We start from the raw sequence: 16191 nt of genomic DNA on the forward strand, positions 1-16191 counted from the left end.
GAAAAAAAAAAAAAAAAAAAAAAAAAAAAAGCAACACAGAAAAACTTAAAATGTATTATTAAAGCATGTGTAAATATTGTCAAAGCATTGCTGTACATTCCTTTGTACTTTTGGTGAAATGGAGGGGAGCACTGTCAAAAAGACAGCCTTCTTCTTCCGACCTCGGCTCTTATAAAAATGAACATTTCTTTTCGCGAGGCAACAAAAGTACAATTGTGCTTATAAGATTCCAGGTGCAACCACAACGAAAATGACCCTCTAAACCTTATGCCAGGCGGACATACTTTTAAAACGTGTAATGTTTGTTCCACCATGATCACTTCTGATAAATATTAATGTGCATCTTATGATTTCTAGGAAGATGACACCGACGTTGGAATGGAAACAAATAAGACTAAATCTACCAGAGAACGATGGTCACAGATTAATCCTCCTGTTGTTATAAAATACTACCATCTTGAATGAGCTCTTCTTTTGGTTGTAGAAGTGATCTTTCCTGCATAACTAGTATAAATTATGAAACGCTGCGTGACAATGATTCATCATTGCAAAAAAACAAACAAAAAAAAAACACAGGCTGCAGTTTGTCTACCTAAAACCAACAGGTGGCTTTCTGTGCCTTTCAAAAGTATTCATACCCCATGAACCTTACCACACCTAGGTGTTTTATTTTTCCATAATCACCAATTTATTGGAATTTTGTGCTATAGACCAACATAAAGTAGTGCATCTTTTTAAAGAATGTGATTTTTTTTTTTTTAAAGAAGTGATTTCAGTATAAATCCAGTTGTTCTGTGAAGGCCTCGGAGGTTTTTCTTTTTTTAAATACAAGATTGGTGAGCAAACTCCATCATGAAGACAAGACACATCAGGTCAGGGTGAAAGTTGAAGGAAACGTTCGATTATAAAACAATTTGCTAAGCCTTGAACAAGCACGGCGAATCACAATATTCTGCGTCGAACAACTCCGATAATTATTAACAATCCAGTTTCTAAGAGTGCATTTGTACACGCAAACTGAATGGACAAGTGAGCATAATTAATAATTATCTGATTTTCAAAACACAAATCCCTTTAGTATTGTGGGACATTCTGGATTACAGGTGGACAAGTAAAAAAAAAAAAAAAACACACTCAACTAGCAATAAATTGTTACGCAAACGCCACCTGCAGTGCTGCTGAGTGCGAACATGTTTGATTCAAGCGTAAAGTACTCAAGTTTACATTATTAGTTGCAATCTCTTTGCCATCTTGTGAAAATGCTTAAGTAGTGGTGACCACAGGTACTAGCTGATGGGCCACATGTAGGGTCTGTTATTAAACCTTAAAGTCTATCTTCATTACTGTTAAGTCATTATTTGTTCCTCAATAAAATATTGTAATTGTTTTATTGCCTGGCACTAAATGGAAAGGACAACTGCACACCAACTACGGCACTTCTGACTAAACCGACAGCGTGGGTAAGACAAACCTTAATCTGAGAAGCAGCCAAGAGGCCCATGCCAACTCTGGAGGAACTTCCAGAAGTACTGAAACCTTTGGTGTGTGCTTATTTTTATTTTTTTACATATAATATGTAGCTGATTGCAATACATTTGTGCTGTTTGGTTGTACAAATGCACCACTCAAAGTAACCAGAGTATAGTAGGGTAACCGTTTTAGAGCAATGCATGCAGTTAGAGATTTATAGCCAAAAAGCAATGTCATGAATTTTTGATCATCAGGTCTTTTGTTATTGTTTTAAATGCCAGACCTAAAATATTAGGTCCACAGCACCCATCCCTAAAGCACCTTCAGATATTTTTATTTGCAAAACAAAAAAATAAGAACATATTTGTTATTCATTTTTACGTCGATGGAGTACTTTATGTTGTTCTATCACAAAAGCAACAATAAAAAAAAAAAAAAAAAAAAACCACTGAAAATACCTTGGTTGTTATGTGACAAAATGTCCAACAGGTATGAATATTTTTGCAAGGAACTTTATGTCTATGATCAGAAAAATGTAGCTATTATAAGGCAGCAAAGCGATTCTTACACCCAGCTCATCGAATTAAGTCTTACTGAGATCTGGAGAAAGCAAAATCAAGTGACAAAAATGAACCCGTGGGACGTATAATGTTCAAGAAAAATCCCGCAACAATCAGGTCTGTTCACAAGCTACAAAGTGTGAGAGGAAAATTCAAGCCCACGAGGGATAAGCCTAAAATATGATCCGAGACGATCCTGAAGTCTGTTGGAATGCTATCATAACAAACCCTATGTTCTATGGCCTGACTAAATTGAATTCTAGTAGATAACATTGAAAGTCTTACCCACGTTAACATCCCCCCCTCCCCTGATCCCCTAGACAAAATATGAAAGCAAGAGAGCAGTCTAAGACATATCCTCCCTGAGACCGGTCCATTTACTCACACCTGTCAGAACCCTACTGTAAGACTAAACACTTCACAACGACTGGCCCAAAACTGGCGTTTGGTGCCACTTCAGCATCTCTACGATTTTCATGTACAATTTAACGAGGACACACAAGAACCCACAATCAGTCGCGTGCACTTTAAGGCTCTCAGAGCAGTTGGTGAACCAGATTGGTCGGAAAATAAGTGGAGTATAGAATGTTTTGAGTAGATCACAGTTATCAAAGTTGTTATTGCTCAACTGACAGATGAACTGCTCCTATAGATACTGCCATCCACCCACAGATGTGTACAGCTGTGATATGTGTTGCAATGACTGGAGATGGGAGAGGAAGAGCCGAACGAAACGACCGGCGACACGTTTTCAGTCCTTTGGCGTCTCAGAGGGCAGCGTCATTTCATCTGGGGTCTCTGAGCTGGCCTCGGCTTTGCAGGCTATAGAAGTGGGCCTCCCTGAGGATGCGGTTGATCTGCAGGTACGACAGCTGATTTGTGGGGCCGCCCAGCTCCGACGAGAAGCCGGAGCTGGAGGGGCTGCAGGGGCCCAAAGCGCACCGACTCCCAGCTGCATGTTCGGGACTGCTGATGTTGCTGCTGCTCTCGCTGTTGGATGTCTGTTCGATAAATGACAAGAGCCTGTAAGTTGATGCCTCCGACGGTTAACGCGAAATGAGAAATCACAGAGTCATAAAGAAAGAGTACCTCTGAGTCCCAAGCATCCCGACCTGGCTCAGGGGAGAGAGGATGAGCGCTGCTCTGCCTTTTGGCTTGAGGCACCAGGCGGCTACTCTCCTCATCACCACCGCTGTGCTGTCGCTTCCTGCATCAAAGACGGATATTTCTCTTTGTTACAAACATTTCAAGTTAACAACAGTGCTTGGGGATCTAAGAATTCAACGGGCAAGCAATGTTCAAGTCTTCTCAGTTCAATCAATCAAGTTTATTTGTTATAGCACATTTCGGCAACAAGGCAGTTCAAAGTTATTTACATCATAAAAATACAAAGTTGCAGAACACACCACGCAGTCGACAGTTGAGAAAACCAGTGAACATGACATTTTGTCAGGTGCCATCAGAACATATCAAAACGTTGGTCGGCTTTTCATATATTATGGCTCCAAAGCAACTCTTGAGTTTTTAGTCAAGTTTAAAGGAACTCAGTGTTTCAGCTGAATCTGAATGCTGCTTCTCTATGTTTGGTTCTGGTTCTGGGGATGGAGAGCAGATTGGAACTTACACTGACCCAAGGGTATACTATGTTATGTCATAGCCAACACAATCTGTTTTCTGAGATTTTACAAGACAGACCAACACAAAGTAGTGGAACAAAATTCTTTAACTTAAGTGGTTTAAGTTAAAGTGGTTTTAACTTAAACCACTTAAACTAATGGTTTAAGTTAAAACCATTAGTTTTAACTTAAAACTAATGGTTTTTAAGTTGTTTCACAACAACAGCAAAACAAATAAAAGCCCTCTTTACTTGGATACCCCTAAATAAAGTCCAATGCAATCAGCAACCTGTAGAAGTCACTGGACTGGTGAACAGCCGCCCAAATTTATGTCATCCTGAAGGAGCTGCAGAGAGCCACAGCTCATGTGGAAAAAAATCTGCATAATGCACAACTATTTGTCACGCACTGCACAGATCTAGTTTAAAAGAATGTGGCAAGAACAAAGCCATTGCTGAAAGAATGCCACAGGAAGTCCCATTTGCAGTTCGCCACAACCCATGGAGGGGACCCAACAACCACATAGAGGAGGGCGGTGTATGTAGATAAGACCTGATGCTAAAAATTATGATAGGTAGAAAACTAATCCTGCATATAAACCTGCACACACCACCCCTACATGGTGAAACACAGTGGTGGCAGCATTCTTCATCAGGAAAAAGGGACCTGGTAAAAGTTAATAGTGAAAATGGATGAAGTTCTATAGAAGAAAATCCTTGAAGAAAACATTTTGGATGCTGAAAGTAAATTAAACTGGAGAAGATTGCTCTTTCAGCTGGAAAGCAACCCTAAAAAAACCATGCTGGGGTCAAATTTGGGACAAATGGGCTTAAAAGTAATTTTTGCAAGAATATATAAAGACAGAAAGTGAACCAATCTTAAACAGTCATAGAAAAAGGATGCAAATATCTGTCCAGTATTTTAGGTGTAAATATATAGTCCAGGGGTGTCCAAAGTTGGTCCTCGAGGTCCGGCATCCTGCATGTTTTAGTTCTCTCCCTGGTTTTACACACCTGCATCAAATGATGGCTCATTAGAAGGCCTAAGCAGAACACTGACTTGCTGAGGAGGTTGTTACAACCACTAGGGAGAGAACTAAAAGATGCAGGATGCCGGCCCTCGAGGACCGACTTTGGACACCCCTGATATAGTCAAACTGAAACTGAATGTTTCATATTAAAGAATAATTTCAAGTGAGAATCTGTGGAAGGACTGGACAAGTAATATTCGCAGACACTCCCCAGTCTGTCTGAGAGATTGGGGTGCTTTCCAAAGAAGAACCATGAATCCTTTAGCGTATACAACACAATTACGCACTGATTTTCGTTTGTGGGTGTAAATACGACAAAATGTGAAAAAGTTAAGCGTTTGTAAAATACAGTAGATATACATAAAAAATAGACTAAAAAAAAGAAAAACTGACCAATATAACAAAAGACTGCCGCGAAGAGACACTGAAACCTAAATTGTCACATAAATGGCTAGACAAGCTAATGTGAGCATTACTTAATATAGTAGCGGTACCAGAAAATGACATATTAACTATATTACTGCCATAACAACGTTATGTTTGGTGTACCAGCGTATAGACAACCGCTGCTCTTTTTTTAGCATAATCTACGATTTTAAAATGGCTACTGCGAGGCGTGAATGATCAATGCACAATGTTTTAAATAATCCCATGTTATTAATACTAAAGTGCAGAATGAACTCACCTGTTGTCAGTCAACATATGATAACACTTTTTCCACCTGGAGGAGCTTCTACCGTAGTTTGTTTAAATCCGAAAGAATTATTCGGCTTTTTAGTTACCGTCTCAAGATGTCTGTTGATGGCCTATGGCTTTGCTTAAGCTAACTTTCCCAAACTAATTAATTACGCTGAATAAAGGCGGAATACAATGGTCCATGTTGGCAACGCGGTCACATTAATAAGCTACAGTTTTAAGCCACACAATCAAGCATAAGCAGCGTTGAATAGGAAATAAACACCAAAAATGTTCGCTAGCTGGTTAACAATTCCTCTCAGGCGCTTTGTCATTGGTTACAAGCTAACGCTAACGTCATAGCGAGCTAACGTATTTTTCTATATTAGCAATGTTTTCTCAGCATTTCATGTCAGCGTTATCTAATGCAAAAGTCCCACACGATACTGCTAACTTAACTTAAAATGTCGATATATGACAAGAGCCGATATATGTCCTAGACCTTAGCTCAGACTAGCTAGCTCTCGAACATACAGCCAACCGCAACTGTTGTGTTTACAACTCACTGCGGCTGCGCAGGGACTACTGAGTTGTCCGTGTCCGAGCAGATTCAGTCTGCTAACTCTTTTACATGAACGAGAAGAGCGGGAATCCGCCTGAGAGGAGGTTATTTTTGTATAAATATTATGATATCCGTGAAGCTGTTTTTGTATACTACATATGAACGTTTGTGAGCACTCTGTTTTTGATCGACTTTGACATTGCAAAAATTTGATAAGTCGATATTACAACTACAGAGTCGTTTTGATAGCGTTCATTGATGGAAATAGCCAAAAATGTAGGATCCAGAAAAAAATATGAAAACTACATCGTGGTTATCGTGGTGCTTTTACTGTTTGAGGGTTTTCTTTCTAGTTTTTACATGATTTCTTTTCTGTTTTACTGCAACAAATGTAACAAGTTCAAAATAGATTATTAATCTCTTACAAGATCACACCTACATTGAATTTTATTTAATATAGGTATTATTAAATCAGATATTTGCATTTGTGTCTCTTGGCCTAGACTCCTTTGAAAAAGAGATTTTTAATCTTAATGGTGTTTTCATCCTAGTAAAATTTAGATTGAAGTTCACAGGGTGTTTAAGATTATTATTATGTTCTTACTTTTACCTACAATCTCAACCAGATATTTTAGCCTGAAGCACATAGACATTAAGGAAGTATACCAAATGATGCTGTTTGGAAATGTGTCTTAGTTAAGTTTAAAAAATAAATCAAATTAATAAATTACAAAATAAATAATTTAAAATTGAATTTATTTACTAAAACCATATAGAAATATATAACCTCTTTCTTGCCTCGTCCTTCTGGGCTGAAAGGCATCACACTTGTATTTATTTTTATTTTTATTTTTTGTGACGTCTTTAATGATTTGTATCAAGAGGCAGGCCTAATTAGCAGATAAATTCATCCACTATAGTAAAGGAACCATGAAATTACAATGGTAACACTTAAAATACACACCTTTATAGAATTTCTAAAATGCTGCAAAATGTTATTTAATTATTTATCCATTCCGTTGATTATGAACATCCCATTCATTTATTTACAGTTTGATTTGACATATTTGTCATTTTATTTTATTTTTCAGTTTCATTTATCTTTCACAATCTGGCACTTCAGGCGCTCCATAATTCCAGCCAGCCAATAGTTAAAAAAAAAAAAAAAAAAAAAAAAGAAAAAGAAAAAAGAAAAAAACACGCCTCCACCAATGACTCAAGCGTAGGACGGAGGTGAGATTAACAGGGATTCTCAGCGGCAGCAGATTTGCGTTGTCTGAAGGGAATCGACCGCGATGGGAAGCAGCGATTCAAAGCTAAATTTCAGGAAAGCGGTGATCCAGCTCACGACCAAAACGCAGGTATACATATATATATATATATGTGCTTCAGTGGAACAAATTATTACAAATTATTACAGCAAGAGCGCACCGATGAGCATCACCGCGTAGTTGAGAAAGCGGCTCCGAAATAGCAGCAAAACAAAATTAACCTCCGCCTGCAAGCAGACTTATAAAACACAACCTTTTATTTCGCAAAATTATGAGATAAGATTATAATGTCATTGTGAAGCTGTAGATTAAAAGCGCCGTAAAAATGCGTGGTACATATCACAAATTGGAAACAATTGGGAAACAAATAACCATAACCGTGTTGTCCTGGCGTTAACCTACATATTCCGCGTTTGACGATAATTACTGGTGGCGTTCAGCAAAAAAAAAAAAACAAAAAAAAAAAAACATAGCTGATGACGTAATTCCGGGAATAAACACGTTTGCAGATGCGGCAGGTGGAGGCTGAGGTTGGTGCGCAGCAGAAAGCTCCCACTGTTGCTAGAACAACCATCAGTGTTTACATTGCCATTAAGATAATGGATATTTGTGTACCATCAGGTTAGATAAGTAGATTTATCAAATAAAAATGAGTAAACAGTGTGTTTGACTCTTGCGTCTAAAATCTGATTCATCTGGTGAATCTGTCGACTGAATGTGTCCGTGTTTTTCCTCAGCCGGTGGAAGCCACAGAGGATGCCTTCTGGGACCAGTTCTGGGCAGACACCACCATCACAGTCCAGGATGTTTTTGCTCTGGTGCCAGCTGCAGAGATAAGAGCTGTTCGAGAGGAGTCGCCGTCAAACCTGGCAACCCTCTGCTATAAGGTATACACACAGAAAGGACATAAAACATATAAGAATATGAGGATATCCCTACGTTGAAGTGAAATTGTAACATTATTGTAGCAGTGCGGGATTTTTTTTTTCTTCTTCTTCTTGTTTTGGAAGCCCACTTAGATGTGGGAATAATGAGTCAACTCCCCTTCCTTTTTCTCTGCTTCCTGTCTCTCTTATTTCCAGCTTCCATTTGAAGCTGCATATCTGAAACAAAACAGACACACACAGGCGTGCAGCGTAATTAAATAAAGTGCAAGGAGACCAGAGTCCTCGAAGCAAAGCTTGTTACCAGGGTTTGTTATCTGCTTTAGACAAAAGCTCTGGCACACTCTTGATAATGCAGACTTTTTTTTTTCAGTAATTGTCTGCAAAAACAAAAACAGTGCTCCTTATATAAGCAAAATGTTCTAGATTTATAGCTTACATTATACATTTTGCACCCGAAATCCATTTGAAGCAAGAGTAAAACTGGCCGGAAATACACAGTGTCAAAATGTCTCGTTTGTTTTTGTTTTTTTGTCCAGGCGGTGGAGAAGCTGGTGCAGGGAGCAGAGTCCGGCTGTCCCACCGACCGGGAGAAGCAGGTGATTCTGAACTGCACTCGCATCCTGACCCGGATTCTTCCCTACATCTTCGAGGACCAAGACTGGAGAGGGTTCTTCTGGTCAACGGTGCCTGGTGCAGGACATGCTGGGGTGAGTGGCAACAGAGAATATTCTTGATAATGTTTAACAGGTTATAGTTGCTCATTTCCATTTTAACCTTGACGTGTTACCATTTGTTTTTGTTTGTTCTTGTGTTTTTTTTAAGCTATATTTATTTCAGTCAAAAGAAATAATCCTCTAAAGAGAAAAATATAAGCTTTTGCTTACATCACTTTATGAACAAAGAAAATGTTCCAACTATGAGTTAATTTAGATAGAGAGACATCCTGGTAATAACTGCTGCTTGAGGGGATTCCCATCAGCTCAGTGGGGGGGTCATGTGGTTCAGAATGAGTCCATATCCATCTTTTATGGCAAAGCCAACCTAATATAATTCAGATGCATTTCGCACTTGAATTTAGTGTCCGATGTGATCAAATCACCCAGGTAAGATGCTAGTGCACCCTGTCTATAGGGCCTCTTTTTGGTTATGGTCTGCAAATCTCATAAGGGATGCCGGGGGCAGTTGCTTTTTGTGGCCCGTTTAGGTTTTTAAAGCTGCTTCTTTCCAGCTGTAATACACAATTCTTGACCCTTTCCTTGCACCAATCTGCATGAGAATAACATAGCAAAGCAGTTTCCTTTTGTTAAAGTTTTAGGAGCTCTTCTCTATTTTAGATTACATTAAATAATTTACTTTGGCAAACAGCGCAAAGCTCTGACATGCAAATGAAGCTTCTCGCGGCCACCTTTTTTTTCCAGACAGATGAGCTGGACGACGATGACGGAGCCCGACCACTGGCTGAGTCGCTGCTCTTGGCGATCGCCGACCTGCTCTTCTGCCCTGACTTCACTGTGCACAGCCACAGAAGAGGCCCTGTGAGTACCTAATGTCCCAAACACTGTGCAATTTAATTTAAAATGCCTTTCATTTTGTCATCTTCCCAGCAGCAGCAATAGCAGTGTCAGGAATAGTTTAATAGTTTCTGTCTCTTCCGAGCCTCACTCTAACCTTGTCTCACGACTGAAAGGTAAGAGCTATTTTCGTAGCACCGTTTCCTCCTTCCTGATCCGAAGTCGCCTCACCAACCTGTCCCTCGAGTTTTGCTGGAAGCAGAATGCAGAGATAGTGACAAGTTTCTCTGCCGGTCGCACCAGGAAGACGTCAACTTTCCACTTTCAGAATGTAAAGAATGTCTAGCCAGGCAACCGGCATAAATGTGCAGTGCTTTTAAAAAAAAAAAAAAAATTATTTCACATGTTGACTGTAAACTGAAATGTAGAACAACTATCTTTTAAAGAAGGAGAAATTGAGGCTTTCCTTTCCAAAGATCGAGACCAACACATTATATGTTCCTTGGAGTGAACTGGTGTATGTCTACTAAAGGGCTTTTTTTTTAATGCCATGTTTCTCGTATAGGCATTAGCAATGTTTAAAGAAATTCAAGTTGAAGTGTTTGTTGTGACTATTTCCAGGACTCGGTGGAGAACATGCAGTCTTTAGACAGCTGTGAGTACATCTGGGAGGCTGGGGTGGGATTTGCACAGTCCCCGCCTCTTAACTACATCCATGACCTCAACAGGTCAGTTTGGTTTACATTTCTGCTCCTGACAACACATAAATCACAGAATAAGAATTATTTTCCCCTTACTGTCACTCGATAATCCATATATATATATATATATATATATATATATATATATATATATATATACTTTAACCTTCAGGGCAGAGCTGCTGAGATTGTTACTAACCTGCTTCTCAGAGGCCATGTACCTGCCTCCTTCACCCGACAACAGCGTCCTCAACCCCTGGGTCACATTCTTCTGCTCCACAGAGAATAGGTAACTGGCTTTTATGGGATCGTCCACCTACGGTTGGGTACCTTTTTAAATTGAATAATTAATTTATTTAAATTCCACAAGGGAAACTCAAGTTATAGACTCATCACATTCAGTGTGATGTATATTTCATGTGTTGTGATTTTTAACTTTGGTACTCGTGTCTTATAGCTAATAAAACCCAAATTCAATTTATTTCAAACTTAAATTCTTGAATGAAGTCAATCGGAAAAGTCCTGTGACGAAACTGGTGACCTGTCAATGTGTACAAAACATTTTTTTTTTTCCACATTTCACAGTTATTGTTTGTTCACATCATTTTGTCAACATGTTGACATGGACGAGTTTTCCTTTTCCTTCTGTACTTAACACAGCTGGCAAATAGAACATGCGCAGAAAGTGTTTACTGAGATTCATTTTTTAACACTCTTTTTATGTTTTTTTTTTTTCTCGTTTAGACACGCTCTTCCTCTGTTCACATCTCTCCTCAATGTGGTCTGTGCTTATGATCCCGTGGGCTACGGCATCCCCTACAACCACCTCCTATTTGCGGACTACCGGGAGCAGCTGGTGGAGCAGGCTGTGCAGATTCTTATTGTGACGCTGGAGCACGATGGAGGAGCTCCCCGACCTGCCGCTTCGTCATCCAGCATAGAGGAGCTAGAGGTACAACATGAGAGCAACAAAGGCTGACGAACCTGTCGACAATGTTTCGTTTTATGTCTTTATGTGAGAAAAATAAAATAAAATCTTGATCTGTCTGCAGAATGCTGGCCCTGAAAACCTCTTTGTCAATTACTTGTCAAGGATTCACAGAGAGGAGGTTTGTTTTTTTAAAAGAATAAACAATTTTGGTCAATTTCTTTCTTGTACTAAAAGTTATCTTTGCACTCCTCCATCGGTAGGACTTTGACTTTGTGCTGAAGGGGCTCGCTCGGCTACTGACCAATCCTCTGGCTCAGACGTACCTGCCCCACTCCACCAAGAAAATTCAATTCCACCAAGAACTGCTGGTGCTTTTCTGGAAACTCTGCGACTTCAATAAGGTTGAAGAGCACTCAAATAAAGTCAAGCATTAGTGGAATCTCTTTTTTTTTGCTTTGTTTTGTTAAGTAAAACACTTTTACTGTATGATTCACTCGACAGAAATTCTTGTTTTTCGTCCTGAAGAGCAGTGATGTGCTGGATGTTCTCGTTCCAATTCTCTATTACCTGAACGATGCCAGGGCAGATCAATGTAAGTTTGGCCAACACCAAGTAATGCATTACAGTATGTGTGATGGTATATGGTTTGCTTTTCTTGCTTCTTTTTTTTTTTTTTTACACCAAAAACAATAACAAATCCTTTCCCTTCTGCGGCAACAGAAGGGATATATGCTTTCATAGTTTAGATAAAAGCATATTCGTATGTCAAATGCCTCGACTTCTTTAGCATCTTGTGTTCTGGTTGCAGCTCGTGTTGGACTCATGCACATCGGCGTGTTTATTTTGCTCCTGCTGAGCGGGGAGAGAAACTTTGGCGTGCGCTTGAATAAGCCGTATTCTCTCCATGTCCCAATGGACATCCCGGTGTTCACAGGGACGCACGCAGACCTGCTGATAGTGGTGAGACGGGATTCTGCTTACTGACAGCTAACAATTACTGCTGATTGGAGTCACGTGAAGTCTCGTCGTTTCTGTTTTGTTTTCCAGGTTTTTCACAAAATCATCACCACAGGACACCAGCGCCTCCAACCTCTTTTCGACTGCCTGCTCACTATTATTGTAAATGGTAAGGTGGCATCTCTCTTTATTTATTTTTTATTTTTTGCTGAAATCCTATAACATTTAAATCTTTTAGGCTCAAGGTCATAGGAATTCTCCAAGTATTGCATCAGCTCTTCTTCTTGTTGCTAACAGTTTCCCCCTACCTGAAGAGCCTGTCCATGGTAGCAGCCAATAAACTACTCCACCTGCTGGAGGCTTTCTCCACCACCTGGTTTCTGTTCTCTACCGTTCAGAACCACCACCTTGTCTTCTTCCTTCTTGAGGCTTTCAACAACATTATCCAGTACCAGTTTGATGGTAAGCTGGATCCGCTCTGCGCCTGCGTGTTGCTGAGATGCTTTAATTTTGCACAACACATTTATATAATCATTTTTATCTCTCTGGCCAGGAAACTGCAATCTTGTCTATGCCATCATCCGCAAGCGCAACGTGTTCCACCAGCTGGCCAATCTGCCCTCTGACCCCGCTACAATCCAAAAGGCTTTGCAGAGGAAGAAGAAGTCACCAGATGTGATTTCCCGCACAAGCTCCCAAGAGACTGTGTCCATGGAGGGCTCCCACCCGGCGGTGCCAGCAGAACCGGGCACGCTGAAGGCCAGCCTGGTCGCTATGCCAGGTACTTTCAGTCGTTACACAATCAATATAAAAGCTTCCATGGTTTTATGGAGAGCAAACACTCCTCTTGGACCTGAAATAGTTAAATGTTTTATGAACCACTTTTTTGTTGCAGCTATGCTCGTAAAGAAGTTCCTCTTTTTTTTTAAGGCTCACTGTTTTCCCTGTTGAGCTAGAACATCAGCTGCTGTTCAGAGGCCTCAGTCATCCTATGTGTTGCATAACGCAACAATTTTTAAACCGTATGACATATCAGGATTCAGATATATTTGTGAAACATGGAGATCTGAAACTGTTATTTTTTTGTTTCTTTTGTTTTTGTTTGTTTTTGTTTTACAAAGGCTTCAATATATGAACCCAAATTTAAATTTTTACTGAACTGCAGAATTTCAAACGTTTTGTGGATGATAAACTGTTGAACAGATATCAGATGGTGATTGGTATGTGTCACCTCTTGCAAAAAGTTACAAAAAGTTTTATGTACAAAAATATGTAAGACAATCAATCCAGTTAATATAGATGGATCTAAATGTAGCTGCATGAATTGCAGCACCATTCTATTTAACAAAGTGGGTTGACATGCATATGCTTTTTAATTACACCTATTTTAGCTTCAAGCTACTAAGAGCTAATACTATAGATATGAAACACATCTATTGCTTATAAAATATAGATTATACCGTGCAGTAAAGTTTGTCTTGAAATGAAGCCTCATCTGTAGGATCTCCTTTTTATATCTTCGATCTGCATTAGCGGATCTCCTTGCAGCGGCCTAAAATAGCAATCACATTCTTGAAGATTACATTTTATTTTCAAATTTAAAAAGCCCAAAACGCTTTCTGTTTAGTTGGTTCCCAATACTGCATTCAGTTGAACTAAAAAGACAGAAGATCTTTGGAAAGTTGGAGCTACCAAAGCTGCTCTGTCTTGAATATCCAATATAAGGCAACTATATTTATTAGTACTTTTTTCACAGTCCGTATCTCATTAGACCATTTTAAACATGTTGCATTAATGTCTGAAACCATGTAATGAAAAGAAATGCAGTAACAGCTGGTATTACTGTAAGTAGCTTACTCCAAAACAACTGATTCTACAGTGTTTTTGGCCTGTTCCACCTCATTGATTATTGTTATGTCATCGACTTCTTTCAGGCATAGATAAGTTGACTGAGAAGTCACAGGTATCCGAGGACGGGACCATGGTGTCGATCCCAAAGTTAGACTCTCCACAGACGGTCCACTCAGATCAGAGTGCAGCCGCTGGGACCAGTGACACAGAGTCAAACTCGGGCAGAGACAATGAGGTAGGTGCTTTGTTATTGTCTCCATGTGTTGTCCACAAATTTAACGTCAAATTTGTTGATATTTTTCTTGGTGTTATCAGGATGTTTTCTACACTGAAGCAGAGATGGAAAGAAGGCGTTTGTCAAGTGCCTCTTCGACTTCGTTATGGACTCCTACCCCAGAATGGGTGAGCAAACTGTAAAACCTTGGTTATTAGATAAACTTTTATTTTTTTTCAACAGTGTAAACAAATCATTATTTCCTTTTATCCCAGATCCTATCTTGGAAATGCAAGTTGCCGCTTCAGACTATCATGCGTCTTCTACAAGTACTAGTTCCCCAGGTGGAAAAGATCTGCATTGACAAGTTGGTTTCATGTCCTGAAATGGAAAAGCCTTGTTGAACTTTTTGATAAATATTGTCAGAAAAAAAAAAAAAGAAAAAAACACATTCCGTTTCTCTCCAGGGGTCTAACAGATGAATCAGAGATCCTGAAGTTCCTTCAGCATGGCACGTTAGTGGGCCTGTTGCCGGTTCCTCACCCCATCCTCATCAGAAAGTATCAGGCCAACGCCGGCACCGCTATGTGGTTTCGTACTTACATGTGGGGAGTTGTTTACTTGCGGTAAGTCAGGCATGACTGTAACTCAGTTATGATACAAAGAATATTAAGGAAACCAGGCAAGGCTTAAAATGTTTTGATAACAGCATACAATTAGCTGTTTAAATTTTTGAAAATCTGAATCTCTTGAGTTTGAAGAATTAACATGACTTGTATAATAGCCATGTGAATCAAATATGATGTGGACGCTTTTAACTCTGACTGAATGGTTTGTTGCCAAATTATTTTTGAAGTTGTGCTGTGTTTCTCTTTCTGGAGACGTGTGCCATAACAAAAACCATAGGCTTTCGGTGAAGAAAAGTCTCTGCCATCCATGATTTAACATCTAAATTACAAGTCAAAGTGTATGGATGATCTTGGGGTCATAAGGAAACACTTAGCTGTGAAAATGATTGAATTGTCTCCTGTTGACACCACACAATGGTTAGCATGTAAAAAGAAAGCTGTGTCGGCCCAAATACTGAGCCATGTGGGATTCCCTTCTATTTGTAAAATGATGCCAAAGAATAATTTCTTGATTTAATTAATTTTCTATTAGGATCTACCACCTCTGCTGATTAAACAATTTTTTATCTGTGTCAATTTATTTTTTGCAGCAATGTGGATCCTCCCATCTGGTATGACACTGACGTGCGCCTTTTTGAGATCCAGAGGATGTAGGCTTAACCATTTGATGACTGAAAAATGAACTGCTCTTATTCTAGAAGTATCTGCTGGTTTCCTGGAGAAAAACAAAAAACAAAAAAAAACTCACTGTGTTAGACCTGTCTTCTAATTATTATGCTTGCACCAAACACTTTCTGATCTGGAAAGATTAAAGATGTATGAAGTATCATCAATGTCCATAAACAACTATGTTTGAACATTTCTTTGAGACTTTGAGACAGCAGAATGTCTGTTAAAGCACTGAGAAGAATGAAGCGTTTTCAAAAAGCAAAGAAGTGTAACAGAAATATTTAACTTTTTGTCATATTTATTATAGAGGATGTGGTGCTTTCCAGCAAAGGCATGTAAATTATCTTGGATGACACTGTGTTAGTATTTCCAATTATTTATTGTATTTCCTATGCTTTACAGTGAACTTGCACTTCTCTGACTTGTCTGTTCAGTTTGTGGTTTAATGTGATGTTTCAGATATGGAGATGTTTTTATGTATATGACCAAGAGGTTTATTTTAGACTTTTTGTTTTGACTTCTTGCTTTGATTTGTGAACCTTGCAGTGCTTGACTTTAAAACTGTATTTTCTTGAATTGTCCTGAAAATATATATTACTATGGCTCTGTGAACTATGTGTTGCTGTTGGTATGTGTTGCAGAAAAATGCTTTAGCGT

The 16191-nt window shown here is 39.2% G+C and overlaps 1 protein-coding gene across 1 annotated transcript; it reads left to right on the forward strand.

The window, feature by feature from the left end:
- The first annotated feature begins 7123 nt into the window (after positions 1 to 7123).
- On the forward strand, positions 7124 to 16146 carry hid1a (HID1 domain containing a). The gene is made up of 19 exons (XM_008416189.2): positions 7124 to 7274; positions 7922 to 8071; positions 8608 to 8778; positions 9490 to 9606; positions 10204 to 10310; positions 10456 to 10572; positions 11028 to 11235; positions 11336 to 11392; positions 11475 to 11615; positions 11716 to 11806; positions 12023 to 12174; positions 12262 to 12340; positions 12469 to 12633; positions 12725 to 12952; positions 14106 to 14257; positions 14338 to 14424; positions 14512 to 14603; positions 14704 to 14862; positions 15456 to 16146. Exons 1-19 carry the CDS (start codon positions 7209 to 7211, stop codon positions 15517 to 15519), a joined length of 2403 nt encoding a protein of 800 aa, XP_008414411.1. The 5' UTR covers positions 7124 to 7208; the 3' UTR covers positions 15520 to 16146.
- Positions 16147 to 16191: the final 45 nt, after the last annotated feature.

This window comes from Poecilia reticulata, linkage group LG8 (assembly GCF_000633615.1).
Source record: "Poecilia reticulata strain Guanapo linkage group LG8, Guppy_female_1.0+MT, whole genome shotgun sequence".
NCBI classification, from domain to species: Eukaryota; Metazoa; Chordata; class Actinopteri; order Cyprinodontiformes; family Poeciliidae; genus Poecilia; species Poecilia reticulata.